The sequence below is a fragment of the Bos grunniens genome, chromosome 4 (assembly GCF_055505025.1).
Source record: "Bos grunniens cultivar Pamir isolate PY7600 chromosome 4, Bosgru_T2T1.0, whole genome shotgun sequence".
In the NCBI taxonomy this organism is placed as follows: domain Eukaryota; kingdom Metazoa; phylum Chordata; class Mammalia; order Artiodactyla; family Bovidae; genus Bos; species Bos grunniens.
The window spans coordinates 15006373-15021295 of record NC_141168.1 but is presented as its reverse complement, the minus strand read 5'-3'; the positions used below and the strand labels follow the sequence as shown (position 1 = coordinate 15021295).

The window sequence follows — 14923 nt, the reverse complement described above, 5'->3', positions numbered from 1 at the left end:
CCAGGTTCCCATAACTGTGGTCAGAGAGTATCTGGTAGGTGGAATGCAGAGATCATCGGGCAAAGATGGGGTTCCTAGGGATTGGGATGAAGGAAAACTTTAGACAGAGGCTATTTGGTGGCTGTTGGGTTTTGATATGTTTTAGAGCCAGTTGAGGTGTCTTCTGTTTTGGGGTCACTAGGCTCTGCAGGGCTGAATGGAATCAGGGAGACACAGAAGAGAGCAGGGTCTGGCAATGTTTTGACTGTTTTGATGACAACCAGGACTTAGGGTCTGAGGGGAGGCCAGCTGGGTGTTGAGAAACTCCTTGCCTCTGAGATTTCAAGTTTGCCCTTTTCAAACTTTTCCATGTTCTAAACTTGATTAGCCTCGAGAGGAAAAGGGAAAAGTTTCTCTGACTCTCTTTACTACTTCTCTAGGGATTCTCTGAACTGAATAGATTTAGTTAATCAGTGAATCAGTCTCCCAGGGGACAAAGAGGGAAAGAAAAAACGGAGAGAGAGACACAGAGAACCATGGTGGGCTCTCACAGCACTTTTATCACTTTAGTTTCCCCTAATTTGCTGGAGCGAGGTGTTCCCTCTTTCCCTGAGAGTGGAGAGAGCAGTAGTTTTCTGAGGCCTGAGGACCATGCTCAGCACTCATCACATGAGGGGACACCCAGGGCTGATCCCAGAGCCATAGAACTTTACAGTCTAGTCCCCTTCTCTGAAGGTGAGTGTCTGCCAGTGGGTCCCCTCTGTGAAGGAGCTAGCAGGAGAGGATTGGGATAGGAAGTTCTGGGCTTTGCTACCATGTAGAGGAAAGACCCCTGGAACATGAAGGATGGATTAAGGGAGCTGCATGGTGAACCTGTGTTTCCTTCAGAGCAGAAAGCACATTTTGCTCTTCTGAGTGCTGGTGACAGACACAGCTCTCTGTCATTACCTGAGACCCTGCTCTCTCATCCCTCCCTATTTCTTTTGTGTATGCTTCCTATTCTGTAGGGGATCCCCAGGAAGAGAGGCCACAGACTGACCAGACAAGTCCTCTGTAAAGAGTGAAAGAGAGTGCTATCCTGTAAGCAGAAGGAAAAGCAGGTCAGGATGGATGCTCTTTGTTCATTCATTGACCTGTTTGTGATTCATTCACTGATTTGTTTACTGAATAAATATTAAAAGAGTACTTGTTCACACGGTGTCAGGCTCTGTTCTTGGCACTGGCGGTGTAACGGTGAACAAGGAAGAGAAAATCCTTGAGGTACTTCAACTTCAGCTTCTGGTGAGAGCTAATAAGAGGTAAATACAGCTTCAAGAGAGAACAAAGTGTGAGGAGGCACATGTGTAGCTTTAGAAAGTCTGGAAGGGCCACAGGATTTGAGACATTTTAGCAATCAGCTGCAGGTGGTGAGGGCCTTGTTGCTGCTGCTGCTGCTGCTAAGTCACGTCAGTTGTGTCCAACTCTGTGCGACCCCATAGACGGCAGCCCACCAGGCTCCCCCGTCCCTGGGATTCTCAAGGCAAGAACACTGGAGTGGGTTGCCATTTCCTTCTTCAATGCATGTAAGTAAAAAGTGAAAGTGAAGTTGCTCAGTCGTGTCTGACTCTTAGTGACCCCGTGGACTGTAGCCCACCAGGCTCCTCTATCCATGGGATTTTCCAGGCGAAAGTACTGGAGTGGGGTGCCATTGCCTTCTCTCAGTGAGGGCCTTACCTTATTCAATTCTCCAGTGGAGCTCAGGGTTATCCTTTTTGATATTTTCTGACAGTTTTCCTTATTTGTAGGACTCAGGAGACAATAGAGGACTTAGATGAGCAATGTCCTCCGGGGACGTTTCCACACTTCCTATAGTACTCAGATAATAATGGGTCGAAATAGGGATGTACTACACCTTTGGATGTCTCTTCTTCCTAGAGCTAGAAATCTGAAACTCCAGAAGGCCAGCAGTTGCTACCATTAAATCATAGCTCCGTTCTAGTTTCTGGTCCCAGATTATGCAGTAGGGATGGGAGTGATGGAAGTTGGCACAAAGACAGTCCCAGCCTCTTCACGCTTCCTGTTCCCCTACATTCTGCAGTCCCCTTGTGACAAGAGGAATCATCAGTCTGAGCTGGAAACCACTAGGTTCTGCTGAGGCTCTTCCTATTAGGAGGAGACATGCTGACTGAAATGAGAGGCAGAAAAGGCCTTTTTCCAGAATGGCATTGAAACATGTATAATATCATGTATGAAATGAGTCGCTAGTCCAGGTTCGATGCATGATACTGGATGCTTGGGGCTGGTGCACTGGGATGACCCAAAGGGATGGTATGGGGAGGGAGGAGGGAGGAGGGTTCAGGATGTATACCTGTGGCGGATTCGTTTCGATATTTGGCAAAACCAATACAATATTGTAAAGTTTAAAAAAAAAAAAAAAAAAAAAGAATGAGGAAGAAGTGGAGAGCTCCCTCCAGGAAGCCTGCTGCCCAGAAGTCAGGAAAAGACTCAATAGTTTTTCTCAAAACAGCTCTTATCTTAGGATATTGACCCCATCTCCCTGCCTGTCATCCTTTCAAAGAGGCAGAAATGATACAGGTAACTGAATTGAAATCTTTAAAGGGAAGATAAGGCAAATGAATCTGCATTCAGAGGGAGGAAGGAAGGAGAAGGAACCATGTCTCAGTGAGATTGACTAGGAATACTTTCTTGTAGCTGTTGAGATGCAGCAGTTATCTCAGGGCATGGATGTAAGAAGACAGATTAGGACACTCAGAAGGGGTCGTGCTGTAAATGAATATGTCATGGTCAGGGAAGTAGACAAGGTGGTCAGGGATGGTGGCAGAGTTGGAGTCCAAATGTCCAGGAAATTGAGAGACAAGAGTGATTCTTGGTTTGTTCTTATGCATTGAATGATATTGGTGATTATTTCTTATCTTACTGGAGATACACACTTATCTTCATATATTATTTATTTGTTATTGTTCGATCACTAAGTTGTGTCCAACTCTTTGTGACCCCATGGACTGTAGCCCACCAGACTCCTCTGTGGTATTTCCCAGACAAGATACTGGAGTGAGTTGCCATTTTCTTCTCCAGGGCATATTCCTGGATCCACTATCTAACCTGTTTCTCCCACAATAGCAGGAATATTCTTTACCACTGAACCACCAGGGAAGCCCACATATTGTTTATAAAAATTTAACATCGACTTTGTACAGAGAATAGTGAAATATGAACCCAGCTGGTCATTCTGTGGAGCCTGAAAGAGCAAGAGATAATATCTTGTCAACCTCTGAATGTCTTTAGTGCATTGAAATTAGCAGCCCTTTGTCTCTCCTTTCCCTCCAGATTTCAAAAAGAGCAGAAGTACCCAGCTAAATGTTGAAAAATTACTCTAGCACCACGGAATTTTATCTCCTTGGCTTCCCTGGCTCTAAAGAACTGCACAATATTCTTTTTGCCACTTTCTTTTCCTTCTACTTGGTGACAGTGATGGGAAATATCCTCATTATTGTGATTGTCTGTGTTGATAAACGTCTGCAGACCCCCATGTATTTCTTCCTGGGTCACCTCTCTGTCCTAGAGATGCTGACCACAACTGTGACTGTCCCCTTGATGCTCTGGGGTCTGCTACTTCCTGGGATGCAGGCAATATCCTTGACTGCCTGTTGTGTACAACTGTATTTGTACCTGTCTTTGGGAACTTCGGAGTTCATATTATTTGCTGTGATGGCTGTGGACCGTCATGTGGCTGTCTGTAACCCTCTGCGGTACACCATCATTATGAACAGCCACACTTGTCTCTGGGTGGTAATTGTGTCCTGGGTGTTTGGCTTCCTGTTTCAAATCTGGCCAGTCTATGCCACATTTCATCTTACTTTCTGCAAATCAAATGTGCTAGACCATTTTTACTGTGACCGAGGACAGCTATTCAAGCTATCATGTGATGATAGCCTTTTCACAGAATTTATTCTTTTTTTAATGGCTGTTTTTGTACTTTTTGGTTCTTTGATCCCTACAATTGTCTCCTACACCTACATCATCTCCACCATCCTCAAGATCCCTTCAGGATCTGGCCAGTGGAAAGCCTTCTCTACATGTGCCTCCCACTTCACCTGTGTCGTGATCGGCTACAGCAGCTGTTTGTTCCTCTATGTGAAACCCAAGCAAACGCAGGCCGCTGAGTACAACAGGGTAGCATCACTGATGGTTTTAGTGGTGAACCCATGTCTGAACCCCTTTATCTTCACCCTCCGAAATGACAAATTCAGAGAGGTGTTTCGAGATGCCATGAAAAGCTGCTATCGACTCCTCAAGGCTTAGCTGTTGTCAGGACCACCATGGATTCATTGTCTTGGGCCTGAGTAAGCTGAGAGCTCTGATTCAAATCTGCAAGAGTCATTTTCATCATCAAGTAGTTTATGGTCTATGATGTAACTTTTAGCTTTTAATAATCACTTCCTTATTTTTCAGTGGATATATTCATTTATACACATTATTGTAGTTACAGTGGATACATTCATTTATACACATTATTCTAGTTAAAATACACCTTGCAAAATAAATTTAATAGGACTTACCAGATGGTCCAGTGGTAAAGAATCCACCTGTCAATGCAGGAGAAATGGTTTCAATACCTGGCCCAGAAGATCCAACGTGCCATGGGCAACTAAACTTGTGTACCACAAATACTGAAGCCTGTGTACCCTAAAGCCTATGCTCTGCAAAGAGAAGCCAAACAATGAGAAGTCTGAGCCCCAACTAGAGAGCAGCCCTGCCTTCGACAACTAGCAAAAGCCCGTGTGCAGCAAAAAGACCCAGCACGGCCAAAAATATAATAACAAATAAAAAGTTGTTTTTGCAAATGTAATAAATATTTCAGATGTGATTTTGCAATTTTCCTCAGCATCTCAGCCATTCTCACTTTTATGTAGCACTTTTGGGATTAATTTTGAATATTTTTTAAACCTTTATCCCTCAATCCAAACAGCTGAGGTTTTTGAGCAGGGCTCCAAAACCCTATCACCTTTGAAGACCTAGAGGGAAACATATGGCTGAACAACCCCACTTGGAATGCATGCATGTTGGAGAGATGGGAATGGGCCATGGCATTAGCACATTGGTGGTAGAGTAGGTGGCAGATCCTCTCTTTGAATCTATGACCTGGATCCATAAAGATGACTGAGAGTGTGTGTCCAGAGAGGGCAGAGATCATCTGGGAGAGATGGGCTTCTTTAACCCTGGAAATGAAGAGAGAATTTGGACATAAGTCCATTTGGCCACTAGGTTTTTGACAAGTGTCTTGAATCCACTGGTGAGTTCACAGCTTGAGGGTGGCTTAGGCTCTGTAGGGCTCCATGTAGTCAGGGAGAAGCACATAGCAGCTGCGTTGGCTGATTTTGACAGCTGGGAATGTGTGGTAGTGGGTAAGGAAGGTCCAGGGAGTAAGGCGGCCTGGGTGTTGAGAAGCTCCTGACTGGGAGCTTTCAATCTTGCCCACTGCACAAAACATCCATGGTCTCCAACTTGATTAGCCTCAGGTGGGAAGAGTGGAAGTTTTTTCAGCTTTTCCTTGACTATATCCCCACTGTGTCCTGAACCTGGGCAAATTTTTTCCTCAGTGAATAACTATCCTTGGGGGTAGACAAGGAAGAGGAGGAAAGAGGCAGAGAGAATGAGAGACAGGGAGACAACGTGATTCCTCTTAGCACCATTATTTCTGTACTTTAAGTTTGTGCACTTGGCTAGTTATTCCTCATTTTGAGTGAAGACAACAGAATCAGGCTGTCTCCCAAGCATTGCCTTGTACTAGCCATGTAGGGGTGGCGGTTGATACCTGAAGGGCAGAAGACATTTTAGTGCTTCCCCTTCTCTTGAAATGAATGTCTTCCAAGTGATTCTCCTCTTGAAGGAGAGAATAGAAAAGCATCTCTTTGGGAAGCCTGAGGTGGGCTGGCTTCTCAAACAAGGAGTAAAGTGAGGCAGCTGCAGAGTAGATCAGCTGTACTTCAGATCATCCCTGCATAGCAAAGAGCAGGGTGCGGATGTGCAGTGCTGGGTGAGAGACCCACAACCCTGCTCCCTCTTCATCTCTTCTTTATACCACTTCTCAGTTTGTGAATGATCTGTGGCAAGAGAGATTACAAGTTGAGTGGACAATGCTTTAGAAAAGAGTGAGTGGAGGGAAAGATAGTCAGGTTGAATATTCTTTATATTGTATTGTTCTTTAATCTACTAACTGATATATTCACTGAATAATATTTATAGAGTACACATTTTGTCAGACTCTCTTCTTGTCACTTGTTGTGATAGTAGAAGGCTGAAGAATTTGCCTTCAAGGTACTTAATTCTAATGTGGAATTTTGGTGTTAAAATGATAAGTACAAATGTGATATGATTTGGGGATACTGATGGAAGCCAACAGAAATAGAAATACAGCCTAGAGAGTTTAGAGAATGAGACTTTGTATGTATTGTCATACAAGCAATGAGACTAAAGGGGGTCAGTTGAGCAAATGTATGCATCTAGTGAGCAAGGAGCCTGGTGACTAAGGAACATAGTACCCCCTGGTTTGGCATTTTCTAGCAGTTTTCTTACCCTATGGCTCTGGACAAAATAGAAAAGTCATAGACAAACAGATACATTTTTGGAAATTTTACAAATTGCTCTATGAAGCTGAGATGATGGCAGTTTGGTCTGAGGGACAGACTATCTAATTTGAAGGTCTGGCTCGTTGCTGCTACTAGAGATTTGGGACCTCCGAATATAGAGGATGTTGTTTCTAAATTTCTGCTGCTTTTTTGTTTTGTGATCCCCTGATGGAGACTGTGTAGGATAGATGGGACATAGGGATGAAAGTCCTGATCCTCTTCTTTTGTTGGGACCTCTCATCTCTCATGGCATATGATCACAAATAGAAATATAATGTCAGAACTTAAGGTCATCAAGTTGAGGCTGGCCGGGTTTTTTTGTGCTTAGAGGAGACACATCCACTAAAAGCACAAATGGAGGAAGACTTTTATCACAAGAATAAAGTTGAAGATAGTGGATAATCCACACTAGGAAGCCAGCTCCCCAGAAATCAGGGAATGATTCAATACTCTGTGTTAAATTGTCTTATGACAATGTCCTTGATAGGCACAGATTCTCAACAGCACCCCTGAAGTGATACATAAAACAGGTAACAACTTTAAAATGCATATAATCCAAATGAAGCCTGTGTCCAGTGGATACAAAGAAAAGAAATAACCATGTCTGGGTGGGATTCACAAGGCAAACTTTCTTTTGTTTTGTATGCATCATGGGTTTGCAGGATCTTAGTTCCCCAACTGTGGATTGACCTGGAAACCCTGGCATTGAAAGCTCTGAGTCCTAACCAGTGGACCAACAGAGATTCCCAGAAATACTTTCTTAAAACTGTTAATATACAGCAGATTTTTCAGGATGTGGACAAAACTGGCACAGAACACAGCTTACATCCAATTACAGTACGGTGGTTTCCCTGATGATTTCAGAAGTTATTTCTTTTCTCAATCCTTCAAACTCTGAACTGACAAAGTCATAGAAGCACATCAGGATGGAATGAAACTATGCTGTAGATGTTCATTTCAGGAGATATTTGCAAGGTAATTGTCTTTACTTCCTCAAGTCCTCCTCCTCACGGTCGTATAAAAGAACCTGGCATCCACACCCCTCCAAAATGGCTATTGTGAGACATTAATCTGCCATCTTCTTGGTCAACTGGCTTTCCAAATAAAATTGTGTTCCTTGCCTCAATACCTCGTTTCCTGGCTATGTTGAATAAAAAGATACACAACTTGAGAGTTGTCAGTGAGTTTTGTTTGGGGCAAAATGAGGACTGAAGCCCGGGAGTTAGCACTTGAGATAGGTCTGAGAAACTGCGCCAAAGATGCCGTGGAGGAAGGTCATTAAATAAGATTTTGGTGAAGGGGCAGCTCAATGCAATCAAATGCTTACTTTACGAAAGGTTTTTTTGCTAGTCACGAGGATCTAATGTCACCATGAAGGGATTTAGTGCTTTCCTAAATATGAACAGATGCAAGGATTGGGATCTTGAAATTGGTTCCTGAAAATATCTATCTAAAGACTTGTCCCCTTGGCAAAATGCTGTTAGCCTTTGCCCTGCTTCATTTTGTACTCCAAGGCCGAAATTTTCTGTTACTCCAGGCATTTCTTGACCAGTCAATCACAAAGGAAGTCCACCCTGAATATTCATTGGAAGGGCTGATGCTGAAGCTGAAGCTCCAATATTTTGGTCATCTGATGTGAGAGCTGACTCATTGGAAAGGACCCTGATGCTGGGAAAGATTGAAGGCAGGAGAAGAAGGGGACGATAGAGGATGAGATGGTTGGATGGCATAATTGACTCAATGGACGTGAGTTTAAGCAAACTGTGGGAGATAGTGAAGGACAGGGAAGCCTGGTGGGCTGCAGTCCATGGGGTCACAAAGAGTCAGACACTACTGAGCAACTGAAGAACAACAAGAAAAGACCTGTTCCACCAGATTCCCTGAGTATAAAGTGCCTCACTCTCACCCTGAACTACCTCAGGGGGTGTTGAAGGTCAACAGCTGCAGCAGCACAGGGTTCAATCTCTGCAGAAGCAGATGGCAAATACCCTTGGCAAGCGCCCATTTGTAATTGACAGTTAACTAAATTAGTTTTTACTGATTAAGTCTTCCTTTCGTCAACTAATCCGCATATAACTTTGGTTTATGCTTGTTTCTATTCAATGCTGCTGCTGCTGCTAAGTCGCTTCAGTCTATTCAATGACATTTTGCTTAATATGTATTATTGATCTATGAAGATTGACACACAGCCAATAGCTTGTAACTCATGCTTGAAGAATTTTAGCAAACACGTATTTTAAATAATCAAGCTTGTATAATACTTATCTAATCTTATTTTCCCCATAAGGCACATAACAGCCTTCTTGCCCTTCGCACCAGGAGATAAGTATTTCAGCATTAAGCTTCAGTTCAGTTCAGTCACTCAGTCATGTCCAAGTCTTTGCCACCCCATGGACTGCAGCACACCCAGCTTCCCTGTCCATCAGCAACTCCCAAAACTTTCTCAAACTCATGTCCATTGAGTTGGTGATGCCATCGAACTATCTCATCCTCTGTCATCCCCTTCTCCTCCCGCCTTCAATCTTTCCCAGCCTCTGGGTCCTTTCCAGTGAGTCAGTTCTTTGTTTCAGGTGGCCAAAGTACTGGAGTTTCATCTTCAGCATCAGTCCTTCCAATGAACATTCAGGACTGATTTTCTTTAGGATTGACTTATTTGATCTCCTTGTAGTCCAAGGGACTCTCAAGAGTCTTCTCCCACAGCACAGTTCAAAAGCATCAATTCTTTGGTGCTCAGCTTTCTTTGTGGTTGAACTCTCACATCCATACATGACTACTGGAAAAACCATATCTTTGTTGGTAAAGTAATGTCTCTGCTTTTTAATAGGCTGTCTAGGTCTGTTATAGCTTTTCTTCCAAGGAGCAAGTATCTTTTAACTTCATGGCTGTAGTCACCATCGGCAGTGATTTTGGAGTCCAAGAAAATAAAGTCTGTCACTGTTTCCATTATTTTCCCATCTATTTGCCATGAAGTGGTGGGATATAGGTGCCATGATCTTCATTTTTTGAGTGTTGAGTTTTAGCCAATTTTTTCACTCTCCTCTTTCACTTTCATCAAGAGGCTCTTTAGTTCCTTTTCACTTTCTGCCATAAAGGTGGTTTCATTTACATATCTGAGGTTTCTTGATATTTCTCCCTGAATCTTGCTTCCAGCTTGTGCTTCATACAGTTCAGCATTTCGTATGCATATAAGTTAAATAAGCAGAGTGAGAATATACAGCTTTGATGTACTTCTTTCCCAATTTGGATCCAGTCCATTGTTCCATGTCCAATTCTAACTGTTGCTTCTTGACTTACATACAGATTTCTCAGGAGGCAGATAAGGTGGTCTGGTATTCCCATATCTTTAAGAATTTTCCACGGTTTGCAAAAACATTATGCTTAAGCATTATGCTTAAGAGTCATTAAATTGGACAATCTTAAAGGAAATCAACCCTGAATACGCTTTGGAAGTACTGATGCTGAAGTTGAAGCTCCAATACTTTGGCCACCTGATGCAAACAGCTGAGTTATTGGGAAAACACCTGATACTGGGAGATTGAAGACTGAAGAGAAGAGGGTGACAGAGGATGAGATGGTTGTATGACATCACACAGTCAATGGACATGAATTTGGGCAAACTCCAGGAGATGGTGAGGGACACGGAAGCCTGGTGTGCTGCAGTTCATAGGGTCGCAAAGAGTCAGACACGTCTTGGTAACTGAAAAGCAACAATAGCTTAAGCAGCAAAATCACCAACAAAATGCAAACAAATGTCAAAAATATGTTGCTAATTGGACAGCACAAAAGACATTGATTTACAGTATAGAAGTTGCAACAAGAGGCAGGGTTATGCCTTCTTCAACCTCATTTGAGAACATGTACTCCAGGTGACTCCAGTTTTCTGCTACAAGCATACATGCCCATGTTGATTAATGACCTTGGAAATTGCTTGGAAATACTGATTTTGGAGTTACACGTAAGTTTTTGTGAGTAGATGAATGCACAATACAGAATTTGTGAATAATGAAGATTGACACTACCATTCTTTTGTTAGGGCTTTTTGTGTCCCTTGATGTAAGGAATTAAACTGCTAGGAACATGAGAACAGACATCTTTGTGAAGATGTATCTTTTCATTTCTTAGGTAAATTTCTGGGAACAGAATTGCTGTGTCATAGTAGCTATATCCTTAGCTTTAAGAAATTGACAAAATTTTTCCAAATGGGTTTTGTTAGTGTACATTCCTTCCTACTTCTGAAGTGTCTGTTGGGCTCCTGTGTCCATAAATATCACTGTAGGGACATGTAGGGTCAATGAACCATGTTTTGAATCAGGGAAGTTGGCTTTGCAATACGGGTTCTGAGAGGAAACGTCTACCTACCTTACCTCCCTCAGCTTTCCTCATGTGCAAGTAGCCTTGCTTCACATACTACAAACAGTCTTGATAGGAGCTGACACGTTCAGAGCTCAGAGGCTGAGGCGCAGTAGCTGAGACAGCAGTGTCTTGGGCAGCTGTCATTACAGTTCCCATGGGGATGAGGAACCCTGGGATGTTTCTTCCCTTCATAATGTAATTACTGTCTCCTTGTATGTTAGTATGATTACTGGGAAGGTCATATTGTGAACACAAGAATAAAAATTTCCTACATCTTCCTATAGAAATCTGTCTGGGTGACCCGAATATAATCTCATTTCAAGATTATAAATTGATACAACTTTTTGGAAGTTGATTGGAAAGCAGCTAAGAAATGTAATATGATTTAGAAGCTGTTACTGTACAAATGTACATGTTACAGGTGAAGGTATTTATAGAGATATGCATGTGCATGATAGAACATTTCTGTATGGACATAATAGAAATTAATCATAGTCTTTAGATGTATGAGATGGTCAGGAGAATTGTACATTGGTGAGAGGGAATTTGTTTTCTACTCCTCTGTAAAACTTAATTTTCTTACCAGGAGTTGTTTTAAATGGAGTTGTTTTAATAAGGTAATTATAAATATTTAAAATGTTAACTTGCTATTTTATTCAGCAATCCAGCTGTCCTCACTTTTATATACTATTAATATTTGGGGGAGTCAGCCCTGTATATTGCTCCTTCTGCCTGTACCTCTCCCTTTAGACAGGCCAGGAAGGTGCCCTGGTAGCATTTGGCACCTAAGGGAATATATGAATGAGCAGTACAGTTGGAATGTATGCAGGGTGGAGAGCCTGGAAGGGTCTGTGGCATTCACAGGCTGTGGGGTTAGGGTACATGGTAGTTTCTCCCTCATCTTTCCCTCTTCCCAGGTCCCCATAATTATGGTCAAAGAGTATGTGGTAGGTGGAATGCAGAGATCATGGGAAAAAGATGGGGCTCCTGAGGATTGGGATGAAGGAAAGCTTTGACAGAAGCTATTTGGTGGCTGTTGGGTTTTCATATGTGTGGATGTGACTGGTGATAGAAGCAAGGTCCGATGCTGTAAAGAGCAATATTGCATAGGAACCTGGAATGTCAGGTCCATGAATCAAGGCAAATTGGAAGTGGTCAAACAAGAGAAGCAAGAGTGAATGTCGACATTCTAGGAATCAGCGAACTGAAATGGACTGGAACGGGTGAATTTAACTCAGATGACCAATATATCTACTACTGTGGGCAGGAATCCCTCAGAAGAAATGGAGTGGCTATCGTGGAGTACATGTTTACTCTGTGTCATACTTTGTTCTTGGCACCAGAAGTGTGATGATGAATGAAAAAGACAAGCTTCCTTGAGGTACTTCAATTTCAGCTCCTAATGAGAGCTAATAGCTGGAAAATACAGCCTAAAGAGAGTACAGAGTGTGAAGAGGCACATGTGTAGCTTTAGAGATTCTCCAAGTGCCCCAGGGTCAGAGACGTTTGAGCAATGAGCTGTATGTGGTGAGGGAAGGAATCCAGTTAATCTCAGGAGCTCAGAGTGAGCCATTTTGATATTTTCTGACACCTTTCCTTACTTTTTGGACTCAGGAGACTATTGAGAATACAGATGAGTAAATATTCTCTGGGGACCTCCCATACTTCCTCATATTCCTAGGTCCAAGGCTGGTTGAACACAGGGACACATTTCCTATTTGAAAGTCTCTTCTTCCTAGAAATAGAAATTTGAAACCCTAGACAAGCAGAGCATGCTGCCTTACATCATAGCTACTTCCTAGTTCCTGGTTCCAGATTTTGCAGTAGGAATGGCAGTGATGAAAGTTGTCAAGTGGAGTCCCAGTGTCTTCACTTCTCCTGTTTCCCTACACTCTGCAGTCCCTTGGTGACAAGAGGAATCATTATCTCTGAGCTAGAAGTCACAAACTGGGAGCTAGTGAGGCTTCTCCTATTGAGGGGGCACATTCACTGTAATGAGCAGAAGAAAGTGACTTTTACCATAAGAATAAGGAGGAAAGTCAGCTCTAGGAAACTGGCTCCCAGAAGTCTGGAAAAGACTCAATAGTTTGTCTCAAAATAGCTCTTATCTTATGACATCATCCTGAGTGGACCCCACCCCCCTGCCTGTCATCCTTCCCAGGAAGGATGATGATACAGGTAACTGAATTGAAAACTTCCACATGAAGATGAGGCAAATGCATCTGTGTTCAAAGGAAACAAGGAGAAGGAACCATGTCTCAGCGAGGTTGACTAGGAATACTTTCTTGGAACTGTTCAAATGCAGTAGTTATTTCAGGGCATGGACATAACAGGCCCAGAAGACAGATTAGGACACTCAGGATGGAAGGGGTCATGCTCTAAATGAGTATGCTGTGGCCAGGGAAGTCGATCAGGTGGTCAAGGAAGGGTGCAGGCAGAATGTCTAGTGAATTGAGAGACAAGGGTGACTGCTGGGGTGGGTGTGATCTTACGCAAAGAGTGGTGTTGGTGATTATTTCTTACTTAACTGGACATGCCCACTTATCTTTATATATTATGCATGTCGTTCATAAAACACTTAACATCAACTTTTTACAGGGAACAGTGAAATGTGGACCCTGCTGCTCATTCTATGGAGCCTGAGAGCAGGAGGTGATATTTGTCAAACTGTGAATGTCTTTAGTGATTTGAAATTAACGGCATGTTGTCTTTCCTTTGCCCTCTAGATTTCAAAAACAGCAAAAGCACAAAGCCAAATGTTGAAAAATTACTCTAGTGTCACTGAATTTTATCTACTTGGCTTCCCTGGCTCTAAAGAACTACACAGTGTTCCATTTGCAACCTTCTTTTTCTTCTACTCTGTGACATTAATTGGAAACATGGTCATCATCTTGACAGTCTGTGTTGATAAACGTCTTCAGTCCCCCATGTATTTCTTCCTGGGTCACCTGTCTGTCCTAGAGATCCTGATCACATCTGTGGCCGTCCCTCTGATGCTCTGGGGTCTGCTTCTTCCTGGGATGCAGGCAGTATCTTTGAGTGCATGTTGTGTACAATTGTATTTGTACCTGTCTTTGGGAACGTCGGAGTTGTTATTAATAGGAGCGATGGCTGTGGACCGTTACATGGCCGTTTGTAACCCTCTGCGGTACACCAGCATTATGAACAGCCACCCTGTCTCTGGGTGGTAATTGTGTCCCCGGTGTTTGGCTTCCTGTTTCAAATCTGGCCAGCCTATGCCACATTTCATCTTACTTTCTGCAAATCAAATGTGCTAGACCATTTTTACTGTGACCGAGGGCAACTGCTCAAACTATCCTGTGACAACAGTCTTTTCACAGAGTTTATTCTATTTTTAGTGGCTGTTTTCATTATTTTTGGTTTGATGATCCCTACAATTGTCTCCTACACCTACATCGTATCCACCATCCTCAAGATCCCCACTGCCTCTGGCCGCAGGAAAGCCTTCTCTACATGTGCCTCCCACTTCACCTTTGTTGTCATCGGCTATGGCAGCTGCTTGTTCCTCTTTGTGAAACCCAAGCAAACGCAGGCCGCTGAGTACAACAGGGTAGCGTCACTGATGGTTTTAGTGGTGAACCCTTTTCTGAACCCTTTTATCTTCACTCTCCGGAATGACAAATTCATAGAGGCCTTTCGAAATGTCATGAAACGCTGCTATCAACTCCTGAAGGATTAGCTGTGTCCCGAGGATGGACTCATTACCTTGGGCCTGAGTAAGCTGAAAGCACTGATTAAAATCTGAAATAATCATTTTCATCTGCAAACTGTTTGTGATCTACAATTTAACTTTTAAATACTGACATTGCTTCAATTGATAAGTGAGTCATTCCTATATGGTAGATTGTTATTTTTTAAGTGCTTATATTCATTAATACATATGAAAATGCTTCTCACAAAATAAATTTAAGAACTGTAAATATACAAGTTATTAACAACAC

At 42.7% G+C, this 14923-nt stretch overlaps 2 protein-coding genes across 2 annotated transcripts; both read left to right on the top strand.

The window, feature by feature from the left end:
* Positions 1-3333: 3333 nt before the first annotated feature.
* LOC147373660 (olfactory receptor 9A4-like) lies at positions 3334-5187 on the top strand. The gene has a single exon (XM_086398106.1). It carries the CDS (start codon positions 3337-3339, stop codon positions 4279-4281), a length of 945 nt encoding a protein of 314 aa, XP_086254232.1. The 5' UTR covers positions 3334-3336; the 3' UTR covers positions 4282-5187.
* An 8515-nt stretch (positions 5188-13702) lies between these two features.
* On the top strand, positions 13703-14661 carry LOC147373659 (olfactory receptor 9A4-like). The gene is given in 2 exon segments (XM_086398105.1): positions 13703-14132; positions 14135-14661. Coding segments are annotated over 2 exon segments (942 nt in total). The 5' UTR covers positions 13703-13717.
* The last annotated feature ends 262 nt before the right edge of the window (positions 14662-14923 follow it).

Excerpts from the sequence above, each read along its gene's own strand:
- LOC147373660 (XM_086398106.1), top strand. The coding sequence starts at position 3,337 with ATGTTGAAAAATTACTCTAGCACCACGGAATTTTATCTCCTTGGCTTC.